Source organism: Entelurus aequoreus, linkage group LG15 (genome assembly GCF_033978785.1).
Source record: "Entelurus aequoreus isolate RoL-2023_Sb linkage group LG15, RoL_Eaeq_v1.1, whole genome shotgun sequence".
Classification (NCBI taxonomy): Eukaryota; Metazoa; Chordata; class Actinopteri; order Syngnathiformes; family Syngnathidae; genus Entelurus; species Entelurus aequoreus.
The window spans coordinates 37,210,494-37,224,257 of NC_084745.1; the positions used below are offsets into that span (position 1 = coordinate 37,210,494).

Here is a 13,764-nt window from a genome sequence, read left to right on the forward strand (position 1 = left end):
CCAGTTTTTGTGTTCCAGAAGTTGGTGCGTCGCCATAACTTCCTTCGCTGTCACTTTTGTTTTGTCGGTTGTGTCTTTTGTGGCTTAAAATTCAGTTGTGGCTTTATATTATTGTGGTGAGTCATTTGTCTTTGTTGTGCTGTTTACAATCGTGCTGTAGATTAAAGTTGTTGTTTTGTAATAGCTCTCCGCCATTTTGATGACGTCACAGACATGCAACTAGATTTAATGTTTACCGTTCCTATTTTTATAAGTGCTAAAAATAAAGCCTGCCATTTTAAATCCAGTGTATCGATACCTTTCTTCTGGAAGACAAACTTGCCGAGCACAGATTTGTATTCTTGAAATTTAGGAATATAAATCGATTTATCGATATAGCGATCAATCTTTACACTTCTAGTATATAGGGTAATGTCTAATCATGTATTTTCTTTTTACATTATGCAGAGAGTCAATCAAAAACAAGCTGCAGGTTTAAAAATTGCTCATGGTCCGCACTTTTGGACACCTCCTGTCTAGATGAATGGCTAGATACTTGAATGTACCTAAATGTGATGTTTTGGTGTGGTCCTGTTCATAATAAGCGATATTCCGCTACAGTTCTTCGTATCCGATGACGACCATATGGGCAGCCCTGTCCGGGAAATACAACTTGTTCCGCTGTCAGGGGTTGGAGCGGATCATGGTGATGCCACATCCACGGAGTAAGTACTCCACCCCCCCCCCCCCCCCACCCCCACCCCCCACCCTATTTTTGAGCCGGGCAAGGCACACGCGTTGCCATGTCTTCGGCATTTAGTGGGCCTGCTGGGCCTACTGACGGGATGGACCCTGGTAATCCCATATATCAACTGTCGCTATAGACGACGCAGCACACCTCAGCAGAGCCAAGGCTCCACCTATGACATTTATGCTCTCACGTCTCTGTATTGTACTGAGTCTGTGCTGGGATAACGCATAAGCACACACTGCGCTCGCTGGACCTGCTTTTTATGAAACTTCTTGATAGGAGTTTATACGATCGCTTTGACATATCACTGGAAAATTTTCTTTTAAAGGACGGTGAGTTCATTAAGTTGGTATCAGACATGGCTCTCCCAAATCTGTTCATATCTTGTTTTTGATGATACTGAGAAACTTCTGTTATGAAAGGTATTGCAACTAACATCAAAACAGGTACGGGATCTTATGTGTTCCCAATTGTACATTTTAAATGACCCAAAGCCATTTTGTCATTCTACCCCCGTCTAGCACACCAGAGTTGTCCGACAGCGCTGTCCACTATCCTCCGTCGGACCACGCGCCGCTAGCCAGGTTGTTGTCCACTGGCCGCAACTACGACCTGCAGGAGCGACGGCGCACGGGCAACATGACGGGTGCAGAGCAGGCCAAGTACCAGCGCATCCCCACAGACGAGAGCGAGGCTCAGACGCTCGCCTCTGCTGACCTGGATGGAATTAAGAGTGAGACGTTTGGATCTATGTTGATAATTTGAGATGCATTTTGGAACATTTTTCTCTTTAGCTTGCGAGTCTGACTATGAATATTTATAAAAAAAATAAAATAAAAAAAAATCACTGCTCTGTATTAAATAAAAATAAATGTAAGTCATGTCTATGAATGTTCTCATTCATCAAGGTCAATGTAAGCTCAGGGCGTTCAATCAATCGCAACTGTACTGTTAGGTTTGTCTTGGAAGACGTTTTGCCTCTCATTCGAGTAGGCTTCATCAGTTCGTGCTCATAGACTTAGATTGGTCAGATCTAGTCTAGAGTAGAACCAAACAGTCCAGTTGTGATCGATTAAATGCCCTGAGATTACATGTAAGGCCAACCTCGAAGAAGTAGTAAACATGAACAAGTCAGGTCTTTAGCCAGCAGTGGGCGCCCTGACACCGCTGCTCAGCATGCGGTCAGTTCTAAGAGGGGCGCCTGGGGCTGGGTAGGTGATGTACTGCACGTACAAAAGGCGACCCCTCAGCAGGGGGCAGCAGCTTATTAGAGGATGTGGCATGCAATCCCCCCTTAGTTATTAAATTAGCCCTTCCTGCCGTCAGCTGAGGCCTCTGTATGGGAGCCCGAGCCAGCACGGTGGTAATTGTCCAACCTGGACACAGGGTTCACAGCTCTAATTAATTAGTGGAACAAAGTCGGAAAAAGGAGACTACGACTGGAGGTTTGGCTGTGCAGTCATTATGGGGCTTAGTGACAAAAGAGTCCAGCCTCCCAGCAGGTTCATCCCGTCTCGCTCCGGTGTCATCTTTTATCCGCTGTGCCACCGCAAATCATCCTGGGAAAGCGTCTCTGTGCCTGGCTGCTGGTCAACAATAGGAATTATTAGATCGCCTGTCTTCCCCTTTTGTTCCACCTCAGAAACTTCACACCACTGCGCACTGATCTACTCTGATGGCTTCAAACCCTTATGGACAGGGGTGGGGTCAGGCAGCGGTCAAAAAATCCGGACTTTTTTGCGATTGGTCAGATAAACGTGCGTGTCGTACACACCTGTTTGTGCCGCCCAACCCAGAGTCCGCCCCCTTTCTTTCAAGAGCCGCCGCGCCTGCCGGGTTACATCCAAAAGACGTATCATGGTGCAGCTTCACTTTGGACCTCCTCAGTCCAATGACAACTCATGAGCAGGACAACAGACTAGTCAATGCAGGACAGAATCCGAAGCATCACAGTTTGTTACGTAGGACGCAGCAGTCAGGACACAGGTAAGACCAGCAGAGATTCTTTGACATGTTACAAAGGTTAGCTTGTAAAAAGTCAGTGGAGCCTAGCGTCCCATTAGGTTGCTTGTATACCACAGAATGGAAGTACAAATTCACCCAAAAATCATTATCTGTTCTTAACCACCAGGTCATCGTTTCGAAGATGTCCCCGGCGTACGAAGGCACCTGGTTAGAAAGAGCACAAAGGGCCAAACGGTGCACATCGGCAAGGGCCACAAAGAGTCCACCACACGCAGCCGCAAGCAGGACCGCACCCCGCACGAGGTGAGACACCTGTCATTCCGACAAATACAATATATATCTCAATGCATTTCATGTTATTTACAAGATCATTTCAGACAAAGAAATCATTTAAAGGCTCAGGAAGTTTTTGATGTTTTTGGTAAATTGTTCATTAAAAAGGTTAAGAAATACATCTGTGAAATATTTCAATTTGTGTGTACTGAATCAATAGAAAATAAAATGTACACTTTTTGAATTGAACTATTTCAAATATATACTAATTTATACACACACACACAGTATATACGCAGATTAGCTACCTTAGTTATATCTTCACAATCTAAGACTCAATACATGCAATAATTGCAATTGACATTTCTGCCCTTACAAACATACTATTAGCTTTAAATGTGCATTAATGAGGTTTAGGTTGCAGTGGTGTAATGAGGTTTAGGTTGCAGTGGTGTACCGCATCATATTAAACGTTTTTAAATATGTTATCATAAATCAGGGGTGTCAAAAGTTTTATTGGTGCCCAGGGAATATTCTATAAATAAAAATTCAACATAAGGAGATAAATACTTGACAATTGAATGTTAAGTATGCTATGGCACTAAAAGTAATCATTATTCAAATATGTTTTAGTAGCTCAGCATATTTTGACCTACTTGACTACTACTCATTTGTAACAGTTGTTGACGCACCTGCCTATTATCATCATCTCTAAAGTTGGATGTTTGGTGGGTAAGTGATTAAATATGGATGAACGTGGAAACTGCGGTAACCATACACTGTTGTTGAGCTATGTTTTATTAACACACACACACATTCTCATTTGCGGGCACCCGACAGGTAGACACATGCGTGCATAAGTTTGAGGGCACTGTGTAAGTCTTTCAGTCCTCTACTGCCCCGTCTCACTCCTCCAGCCATTGCCCGTGATTCTGTATCGCTCCGCCTCGCGGCCCGAAGGCGTCCTGCTAGACATGGGCACCAGCCAGCTGGCCGTAAGTTACAAGAAGGTGAGGTGGGGTGGAGGTTTGACCCCTTGTGAGCGTGATTTTACAGGCATGCGACACAGACGCTCACAACAGTGTCTTTGGACTAAGTCTTTTAACAATTATTGTTTTTTTGTATGTGTGTTTCTCAGCACGATGTGTGAAGTGCTTTAAAGCAGTGGTCCCCAACCTTTTTGTAGCTGCGGACCGGTCAACGCTTGAAAATTTGTCCCGCGGACCGGGGGGGGAGGTGTTATTTTTTTTATTTTATTTTTTTTGTCATGAAAAAATTAAAATAATAAATGTGAATCCACTGTGTACTCATATTGACCTTTATTAGCATATTGCACCAACAACATAAAATTAGTATAATTTTTTTTTTTTTTTTTTTTTTTTAGTCATTTGCCGTCATTTGCGATCTCCAGCAGTTGATCTTCTTCTTGCACAGACATGCTGGATTCATCTGCTTTGTTGACAAATGGGTCGCGCGTCCATTCCTTGGCAGTTCGTGGGTCTTTTGAAGTTGGGAAGTAGCGCTCAAACTCTTTTAAAAGCACAGTCAGGTGATCGTGCAGCAGCTTGGTGAATGAAGGCGCAGGCTCAGTCTCACGCAAAATCCTCGCCAATGTTGGAAACATGTCCAATATGCCTCTGTTCACACGCCGTGCCCACAAATCCAGTTAGATTTTAAATGCAGCTACTTTATCTGCCAATTTAAATACAGTTGTCATTTTTCCCTGAAGTGACAGGTTGAGTTAATTGAGCAAGCTGAATATGTCGCATAAGTAAGCCAGTTTTGCGACCCATTCCTCGTCACTGAAATGTTCTGCCAGCTGTGACTTCTTTTCTGAGAGAAATCTTTGCAGTGGCTCTCGTAATTCAAATACTCTGGCCAGTGATTTCCCACGGGATAACCGTCTTATTTAAAGAGAAGGCGTCTGCTCCACGTCCATCTCCTCACAAAGCTGCTCAAACAGGCGCGAGTTAAGTGCGTGTGCTTTGATGTGGTTAATAACTTTAACGACATAAAACAGAAATAACTAATTATTTCTTGTTCTTATTTGTAAAAGCTTAGTTTTTTTCCAATTTTGGCAACTCCTTATTACACTGGATCAAGACGCTATATAATAAAACTAGCTGTACAATGATCAATAATGGATACATAATAATGGAGGTTTTTTGGGTTAGTGCACTAATTGTAAGTGTATCTTGTGTTTTTTATGTTGATTTAATTAAAACAAACAAATAAATAAAATCATTAACGGGCCGCGGCCCGGTGGTTGGGGACCACTGCTTTAAAGAACTCACCTACTTCCCTAGTAAGCATGGAACCTGTAATAACATTAATATCGACATGCAAAAGCACCGAACAACAAACAAGCAGTTTCCACTATGAATATTTGGTGCATACTTCATTAATGAGCATGTTAGGTATTTTCCAGCTTGCTTTGCGGTTATTTATGAACTGACTTGTAGGATTCTCTGTTCAGGTGTTTGTGGAGCTGAACGAGCTAACCATGGACAAGAACCAGGAGATGCAGTGGAAGGAGACGGCCAGGTGGATCAAGTTTGAGGAGGATGTGGAGGAGGAGACGGACCGCTGGGGGAAGCCGCATGTGGCCTCGCTGTCTTTCCGCAGTCTGCTGGAGCTCCGTAAGACCATCTCGCACGGTAAGAGGGCCAACCAAGTTTTAGTTTTTACATTAAACTGCTCTTTGTAATAAGCATTGCATTTGTACACAACAGTAATAAACATATTGAAACTGAGCTTTATTCTTATCATCTTGGAAAAAACTCTTCTACAGTGGTGTAGATGACTGACGTGTGTTAACATAGGTGTGTTTACATATGTGTGTGTGCAGGTGCAGTGCTGTTGGACCTGGACCAGAAGACCCTGCCTGGCATCGCCCATCAGGTGGTGGAGAAGATGATCATTTCTGACCAGATCAAAGCCGAGGACCGGGCCAACGTCTTGAGGGCCTTGCTGCTCAAGCACAGGTGACCGCAAATCACATCAGGGACCCTGCTGGGGTCATTTCCTCCCCAGCCCAAATTCCTCAAAGATTAATTTATTTTGCTCCAAGAGAGAAACACGTCAGTGAACAGATGTGTAAGATGAGGTGAGGTGCATAATGGGAAAACAGCAGAGTCTAGGTCAAAGTGTGGCTCGGGGGCCATTTGGGACAAGCAGCCTGTGAAATGTTTCTAAAAATGAAATTAAACAACAAAAAACAAAGAGTAAAAAAACATCATGTAACAAGATGCTGCCTGGCTAAAAAAACAAAAGTCACACTCTAATATTAGGTTTAGCTTTGATTACGGATGCTTTGGCTGTGGCATCTTTTCCACACGCTTCTGCAATGTCCCAACATTTACTTTTGTGCAGAGTTGTATGGGTTTTTTGGGGCGCTTTTATTGCATTGATTGGATGACAGGGAAAAGTCGTCTCCAGCTCATTCCAAAGATTCTCCATGGGGTTTAGGTCTGGACTCTGGAGTGGTCAGTCCATGTGTGGAAATCATCTTTGAACAAGCAGCTGTTAAACTGTATTTTCCTTCGCTGCCACTTGCTCCTTGCTACTACTAGATGGCGTCATGCCTGGTCGCTGCCTCTCTTCCTCCTGCTTACCCTCTCTCTCCCTCTGCCCGCCTGCCCTAGCCACCCGAGCGACGACAAGGAGCACAGCGCCCCCTTCCCCAGGAATATATCGGCCGCCAGCCTGGGAAGCGTCATGACCCACCACCACAGCGCCAACCACGCCCATCAGACTGAGCCGTCTGTCACCAATCCCCTGATGGGCAGCGGCGACATGGACATGTGGGGCGACGTGGAGAAGAACGACGTGCAAGTATGTCGGGATGGGGAAGTTGTTGAGAACATCTTATTTAGAAAGTCCTCCTGTGTTGTCGCACCCCAGCAGAAGGAGCCAGGCTTTGTGTCAGGCATGCACAAGTCCAAGTCCAAACATGAGCTCAAACTCCTTGAGAAGATTCCAGAAAATGCAGAAGCCACTGTTGTCCTTGTGGGTGAGTCATGGCAACGCAATAAGCGCTGTTGAATCATCTCCCAACATCACGTGTTGACCAGCTCTCTTCTTGTTGCATCCCAGGTAGCGTGGACTTCTTAGAGCAGCCCACCATGGCGTTTGTGCGGCTGCAGGAGGCCGTGGAGCTGGAATCGGTTCTGGAGGTGCCTGTGCCAGTCCGCTTCCTGTTTGTGCTGCTCGGGCCCTCTACCACCAGCATGGATTACCACCAAATTGGACGCTCCATCTCCACGCTCATGTCGGATAAGGTGTGGACGAAGTTTGTCTCTACTCATTACTTAAATTGTTTTCTCACAGTCACTACATTAGCGCATGAGTGGTCCTCGAGAGAACTTATTTTTCTTGTTCATCCAGCAATTCCACGAGGCTGCCTACTTGGCAGACGACAGACAAGATCTCCTGAACGCCATCAACACCTTCCTGGATTGCAGCATTGTGCTGCCACCATCGGAAATGGGCGGGGACGAACTCCTTCGTTCTGTGGCTCGTTTCCAGCGAGAGATGATGCGCAAGAGGGAGGAGGGAAAGCTGTCAGAAGAACCAAAAAGCCTGGAAGAAAAAGGTTGGCTTCTCAGTAGATGGACACTGTGTGTGTGACGGACACTGTGTGTGTGACGGACACTGTGTGTGTGACAGACACTGTGTGTGTGTGTGTGTGTGTGTGTGTGTGTGTGTGTGTGTGTGTGTGTGTGTGTGTGTGTGTGTGTGTGTGTGTGTGTGTGTGTGTGTGTGTGTGTGTGTGTGTGTGTGTGTGTGTGTGTGTGTGTGACGGACGCTGTGTGTGTGTAACGGACACTGTGTGTGTGTAACGGACACTGTGAATGTCACGGACACTGAATGTCACGGACACTGTGAGTATCAGGGACACTGTGTGTGTGACGGACACTGTGTGTGTGACGGACACTGTGCGTGTGACGGACACTGTGCGTGTCACGGACAATACATGCGACTGACACAAACCGTGCGACTTACATGAACTATTAACGTACTTTTTGTGACTGACACTGTTCGGCTGACACTGTGTGCAACTGACAGGAACTATGTGACTGACACTTTGCTACTAACAGTGTGCGCAGCTAAAACAAACTATGTGACTGACATTATGTGCGACTGACACTGTGTGCAACTAACACAAACTATGTGACTGACACGAACTATGTAACTGACTGACACAAACTGCGCAACCTACACAAACTTTGGGACTGACAGTGTGTGTACTGACACGTTGTGTGACTGACTCTGTGTAACCTTGTGTCCTTCTGTTACCCAGAAGCCCTCATTGCACCTTCAAAGAAATCAGATGACCCCTTAAAGCGCAGCAGGCGCCCCTTTGGTGGCCTGGTGCGAGACGTGCGACGCCGCTACCCAAAATACATCAGTGACTTCAAGGACGCCCTTAACACCCAGTGCATGGCCGCCGTCATCTTCATCTACTTTGCCGCCCTTTCTCCAGCCATTACTTTCGGAGGCCTCCTGGGTGAGTGCCGACAAAAAGGACAAAACATTTGACACATACCTGAGACGTTAAAGTGTGTTTGCTCTCAGGTGAGAAGACGGACGGTCTTATTGGTGTGTCGGAGCTCATTGTGTCGACAGCAGTGCAAGGCGTTGTTTTCTGCCTGCTAGGAGCGCAGCCTCTTTTGGTTGTGGGCTTCTCTGGACCCCTCATGGTGTTTGAAGAAGCTTTTTACACTGTGAGTAACACTCTTTGTAAACGAGGGGCTTAAAAGCAACACAATGAAGGGTGTCCTCTATTGCTACATAGTGTAATTGCAGTAGGTTCACGTTATCCTAATCATTAATATGGTTAATATAAACCCACTGTGTCATTTCAGAATCAGAATAGTTTTGTTGCCATTGTTTGAGAACGGGTTCACAAACTAGGAATTTTTCTTGGTGCAATCGTGCAACATAAAACACATATAACACATATTTGGTAATAAAAAGAGCTGTAACTGAGCTATCAGATCTTGTTATAGACTTACAAGGAATTCAAGGAATTCAAGGAGCTACTGTAAGAAGTTATTGTTCATGTGCCTGATGGCCGAGGGGAAAAAACAGTTCAGGTGGCGGGAGGTGTGGGTCTGGATGGAGCGTAGTCTCCTGCCTGAGGGGAGAGGGGAGAATAGTTTGTGTCCAGGGTGAGAAGAGTCAGCTGTGATCCGACCCACATGCCTCCTGGTCCTGGAGGAGAACAAGTCCTGGAGGGATGGGAGCTTGCAGCCAATCACCTTCTCAGCAGCACGTACGATGCGCTGCAGTCTATGCTTATCCTGAACTGTGGCGCCGGGGAACCACACGGTGATGGAGGAGGTCAGGATGGACTCTATGATGGCTGAGTAAAACTGCACCAGCATCTCGGTCGGCACCTTAAGTTTCCTCAGCTGCCACAGGATGTACATCCTCTGCTGGGCCTTCTTGATGAGGGAGCCGATGGTCGGCTCCCACTTGAGGTCTTGGGTGATGGTGGTGCCCAAAAAACGGAAGGAGTCCACAATGGAGACGGGGGTGGGAGAGTCAATCAGGGTGAGGGGGGATGGTGGGGCTGTGACTTTCCTGAAGTCCATGATCATCTCCACTGTTTTCTGGGCGTTCAGCTCCAGGTTGTTGAGGCTGCACCAGGACGCCAGCCAGTCCACCTCTCTCCTGTAGGCGGACTCATCGCCATCCGAAATGAGCCCGATGAGGGTGGTGTCATCCGCAAACTTGAGCAGTTTTACGGACTGGTGACTGGAGGTGCAGCAGTTTGTATACAGGGAGAAGAGCCAGGGGGAGAGTACACAGCCCTGAGGAGTACCAGTGTTCGTGGTTCGACTGTCCGAGACAATCTTCCCCAGCCGCACGTGCTGTCTTCGGTCTGTCAGGAAGTCATTGATCCAACAGCAGAGGGAGTCGGGCATGCTGAGCTGGTAGAGCTTGTCTCGTAGCAGTCCAGGGAGGATGGTGTTGAAGGCAGAGCTGAAGTCCACAAACAGGATCCTAGCGTAGGTTCCTGGGGAGTCCAGATGCTCCAGGATGAAGTGGAGGGCCAGGTTCACTGCATTATCCATAGACCTGTTGGCTCTGTAGGCGAACTGCAGTGGGTCCAGGAGGGGGGCGGTGATGTCCTTGAGGTGGGGCAGGACCAAGCCCTCAAAGGACTTCATGACCACAGACGTCAGCGCAACCGGCCTGTAGTCATTTAGTCCTGTGATCCGTGCTTTCCTGGGGACAGGGACAATGGTGAGGTCTTAAAGCAGGACAGCATGCGGCATAGCTCCAGAGAGGTGTTAAAAATGTCAGTGAAGACAGGAGCCAGCTGATCCGCACAGTGTCTGAGAGTGGAGGGGGAGACACCATCCGGCCCGGGGGCCTTCCGCGTATTCAGCTTCAAGAACTGCCGGCGTACATCCTCTTCTCGGATGGAGAGGGCCTTTACAGTCCTATGATGTTCTTGGAGTCCTGTGATGTCCTTGGAGTCCTTTAACTCCTTTAATGAAGTGCTGGCATTGGTGGGGAGGGTGACGGTGGGGGGAGCAGGGCTTTGATGAGCTGAAGGCCGTTCATGACGACAGTAATGTGTGTTGAGGCCCTGAGCGAGAGTCCGGTCATTCAGTCCAGTCATTCAGGGCCTGGGGGGTTTTGGGCTTATAGTTCGTAAGGGCCCTTAGCCCTCTCCAAACGGCCGCAGAATCATTGTAGCGGAACTGTTCCTCTGGACGGTTAGAGTACACAGATTTAGCTTTCTCCACTTCCCTGTTGAAGTGGTACTTCGCTTCTCTGTAGGTACTCCGGTCCCCGCTTCTCCACGCAGCCTCCTTCTTCTTGCGCAGCTGTCGGAGCTTGGGTGTGAACCAGGGCTTGTCGTTGTTATAACAAGCCCTGGTGCGCGTTGGAATGATGCGGGCCTCATTGAACTGTATGTATGAGGTCACAGTGTCCGTATACTCGTCCAGATTGTCCGTGGCCGCCCCAATTGCCTCCCAGTCTGTCGTCTCCCAACATGCACGCAGCTCGTCCACAGACTCGTCTGTGAAACACTCAATGGTTTCAGTCTCTGTCTGTATGAAGGGATTAAGTGCACCATCACGTGATCTGATAGTCCAAGAGCAGCGCGCGGGACTGCATGAAAAGCCTTGCTAATTGTAGTGTAACAGTGATCTAAAGTGTTCTCCTCTCTGGTCTGGCATTTAATAAACTGCCTATACTTTGGTATTTCCTGGCTCAAATTTCCCTTGTTAAAGTCACCAAGCACGATAACAAGAGACTCCGGAAAAGACTGTTCCACATGTAAGATCTGTCCTGCAAGCGTGCGCTGAGCATCACGCACGTCCGCGCCGGGTGGGATGTAAACAGCCACCAGAATGAATGAAATGATCTCACGCGGTGAGTAAAAGGGCTTACAGTGAATGAAAATATATTCCAGAGAAGGAGAGAAGTGTTTGGATATCACTGTCACGTCTGTACACCAGTTGCTGTTGATAAAGAAGCAGACTCCACCGCCTCTTTTTTTGCCGGAGAGCTCCGCGTCTCGGTCCGCGCGGAGAAGATGAAAGCCCTCCAGTTGAACCACGCTGTCCGGGACACTCGCGCTCAGCCATGTCTCCGTGAAGCACAACACACAAGATGAGGAAAAGTCCTTGTTTCTTCTCATCAGCAATGCTAGCTCATCCATCTTGTTGGCAAGTGAGCGGACGTTGGAGAGAAAGATGCCTGGTAGAGGCGTGCGTAATCCCCGTCCGCGGAGACGGACAAGGGCGCCCGCTCTCTTTCCTCTTCGGTGCGGTCTCCCTCTTTTGATCAAAGAATGAATCAAATCCGCAGCTGACGCTAAGATGACCGGTAATAAGTCCATAGGGATGATGGATCTGATGTTCAGTAGCTCTTCGCGAGTGTAAGAGCACTCGGACACACAATTTACGCACAAAAACAAACAAAACAGAGCGCACGAGAGCACAGAGGCAGCCTTCATCGGCGCCATGATGATGATATATATATATATATCATATATATTTAAATCTCATATTTCAATTCACTTCCTGTTCAGCTGTAACATGTTCCAAGTTAGCTGAAGCTGTTGTCAGTAGAGGTGGGCGATTAGTACAAATCTTTATATCCATCTTCTTTCTTAGACAGTTTTCAAGATCTGATGATTTTGTGACATTTTTTTTGTCTTTTAACTTGTTGATCATGATTATAACCTGGATGAAACACTAATAATAAAACAAATGTATTTTTATCAACAAACATATTTGAAGAATTTATCAAATAAAGTAGTATTCCCTTTTATTATTCGTACAAATTCTTTGGCTTTTTGCGCCAAAAGCCCTCAATTTTCCAATGAAGTATACAAATTCTTTGGCTTTTTGCGCCAAAAGCCCTCAATTTTCCAATTAAGTATTTCCAAACTTTGTAAACCATCAAACTATTTAGAGTAGTGGTTCAATTTACAAACTTGATTCTATGACGAAGCTCGCAACTCAAAAACACTTTTCTTCAAATCAACAGCACAATTTTAACATGTCACATGCCTTTTAAAAATAAACATAACTTTTAGATAAGACATATTGTATGTTCTGTATGACATATTGTATAAAAAACAATAGAATGTTCTACTACTAACTACAGTAATGTGTAATGTAATAATAATGTACAGCATATGCTTTGGAGAGTGGACTGCTACGGTATTTCCTTCCAGCTGCTTCTCCGTCAACACACCATCAGCAGCGTTTCCATATTTTCCAGGATAAATGTCCGCCATTTGGATATTATTTTAATATTCTCTGCTGGCATTAGACTAATTCTGCTTCCATATGGTGCTTTGGCAAGTTTGAGTTTGATGATTTATTTCTTTAATTCAATGACTATCATCCACTTCTTCTCAGCAATGTCCTTCAAACTGACTTTCTTCCTTCCAAGAGTTGGGAAAAACAAAATTATTTTTGATTACAAGCTATAAGCTAATGCTAGCGACTCGAGTAAGACCAGATGTTTTGATCTGGTCTTACGGAGTTCACTGTGGCATTTGATACGCCAACTAAAGGCGGGGATGCTAGTAACTTAAAGCATAACGATTAGACGAGACAATTCTTATCTCAAAACACTCTTAATTTGGGGCACTCTTAAGTTGAGGTAACACCATAAAACAATACATAAATATATGCCAAACGTGAATGAAAATGTAGCAGAGAAATAGTAGTATCGATCCGATACATACTGTATATTACCTTGGTATCAATCTACCCACCTGCTGGTCAGGACATTCTGTCTTCAGTCTGGTCTAACGGTGGTGGTCTCTCCCCAGTTCTGCAAAGCCAACGACATGGAGTACCTGACAGGCCGCGTCTGGATTGGCTTCTGGCTCGTGGTCATTGTGCTCGTCACGGTGGCCTTCGAGGGCAGCTTCCTGGTGCGCTTCGTCTCTCGCTTTACGCAGGAGATCTTCTCCTTCCTCATCTCTCTCATCTTCATTTGCGAGACCTTCATGAAGCTTGGCAAGGTAAAAAAGACCAAAGAAAAACATCCTCTATGATATTAAACGCAGCTGACTTAATCTCTGCACCTGCTTCAGAACTGAGTTAAAGCTTTGCTGACTGATTGGATTTGAGAGTTTTTTGGATTGCGGATTTATTAATCCTGGCTTATTTTTGTGTCCATTTTTACAGCAGTGATTGGTGTTAATCGCAATAAGAATATGCTGACACAAAACTAATGAGAGCCTTAAATGGTCTTTGACAGTGTTTCTCAAACTGGTTTAACTAATGACCAAAATTGAAATAAAGCAG

The 13,764-nt window shown here is 46.0% G+C and overlaps 1 protein-coding gene across 7 annotated transcripts in view; it reads left to right on the top strand.

Moving 5' to 3' along the window:
• The window catches only part of LOC133630112 (anion exchange protein 2-like), a 45,432-nt gene that overhangs the window by 23,888 nt on the left and 7,780 nt on the right, over positions 1-13,764 (top strand). For 4 of the 7 annotated variants that reach the window (XM_062021426.1, XM_062021428.1, XM_062021427.1 and 1 more), the window contains 12 exons: positions 601-704; positions 1,252-1,463; positions 2,862-2,998; positions 5,445-5,625; positions 5,817-5,952; positions 6,613-6,802; positions 6,872-6,980; positions 7,064-7,248; positions 7,355-7,562; positions 8,271-8,477; positions 8,546-8,694; positions 13,284-13,478. In XM_062021426.1, the coding sequence (XP_061877410.1) occupies positions 601-704; positions 1,252-1,463; positions 2,862-2,998; positions 5,445-5,625; positions 5,817-5,952; positions 6,613-6,802; positions 6,872-6,980; positions 7,064-7,248; positions 7,355-7,562; positions 8,271-8,477; positions 8,546-8,694; positions 13,284-13,478 (2,013 nt within the window). Of the gene's footprint in view, positions 1-600; positions 705-1,251; positions 1,464-2,552; positions 2,717-2,861; positions 2,999-3,885; positions 3,979-5,444; positions 5,626-5,816; positions 5,953-6,612; positions 6,803-6,871; positions 6,981-7,063; positions 7,249-7,354; positions 7,563-8,270; positions 8,478-8,545; positions 8,695-13,283; positions 13,479-13,764 lie in introns of those variants that run through there. The other 3 variants (XM_062021432.1, XM_062021429.1, XM_062021431.1) reach the window with 3 other exon arrangements.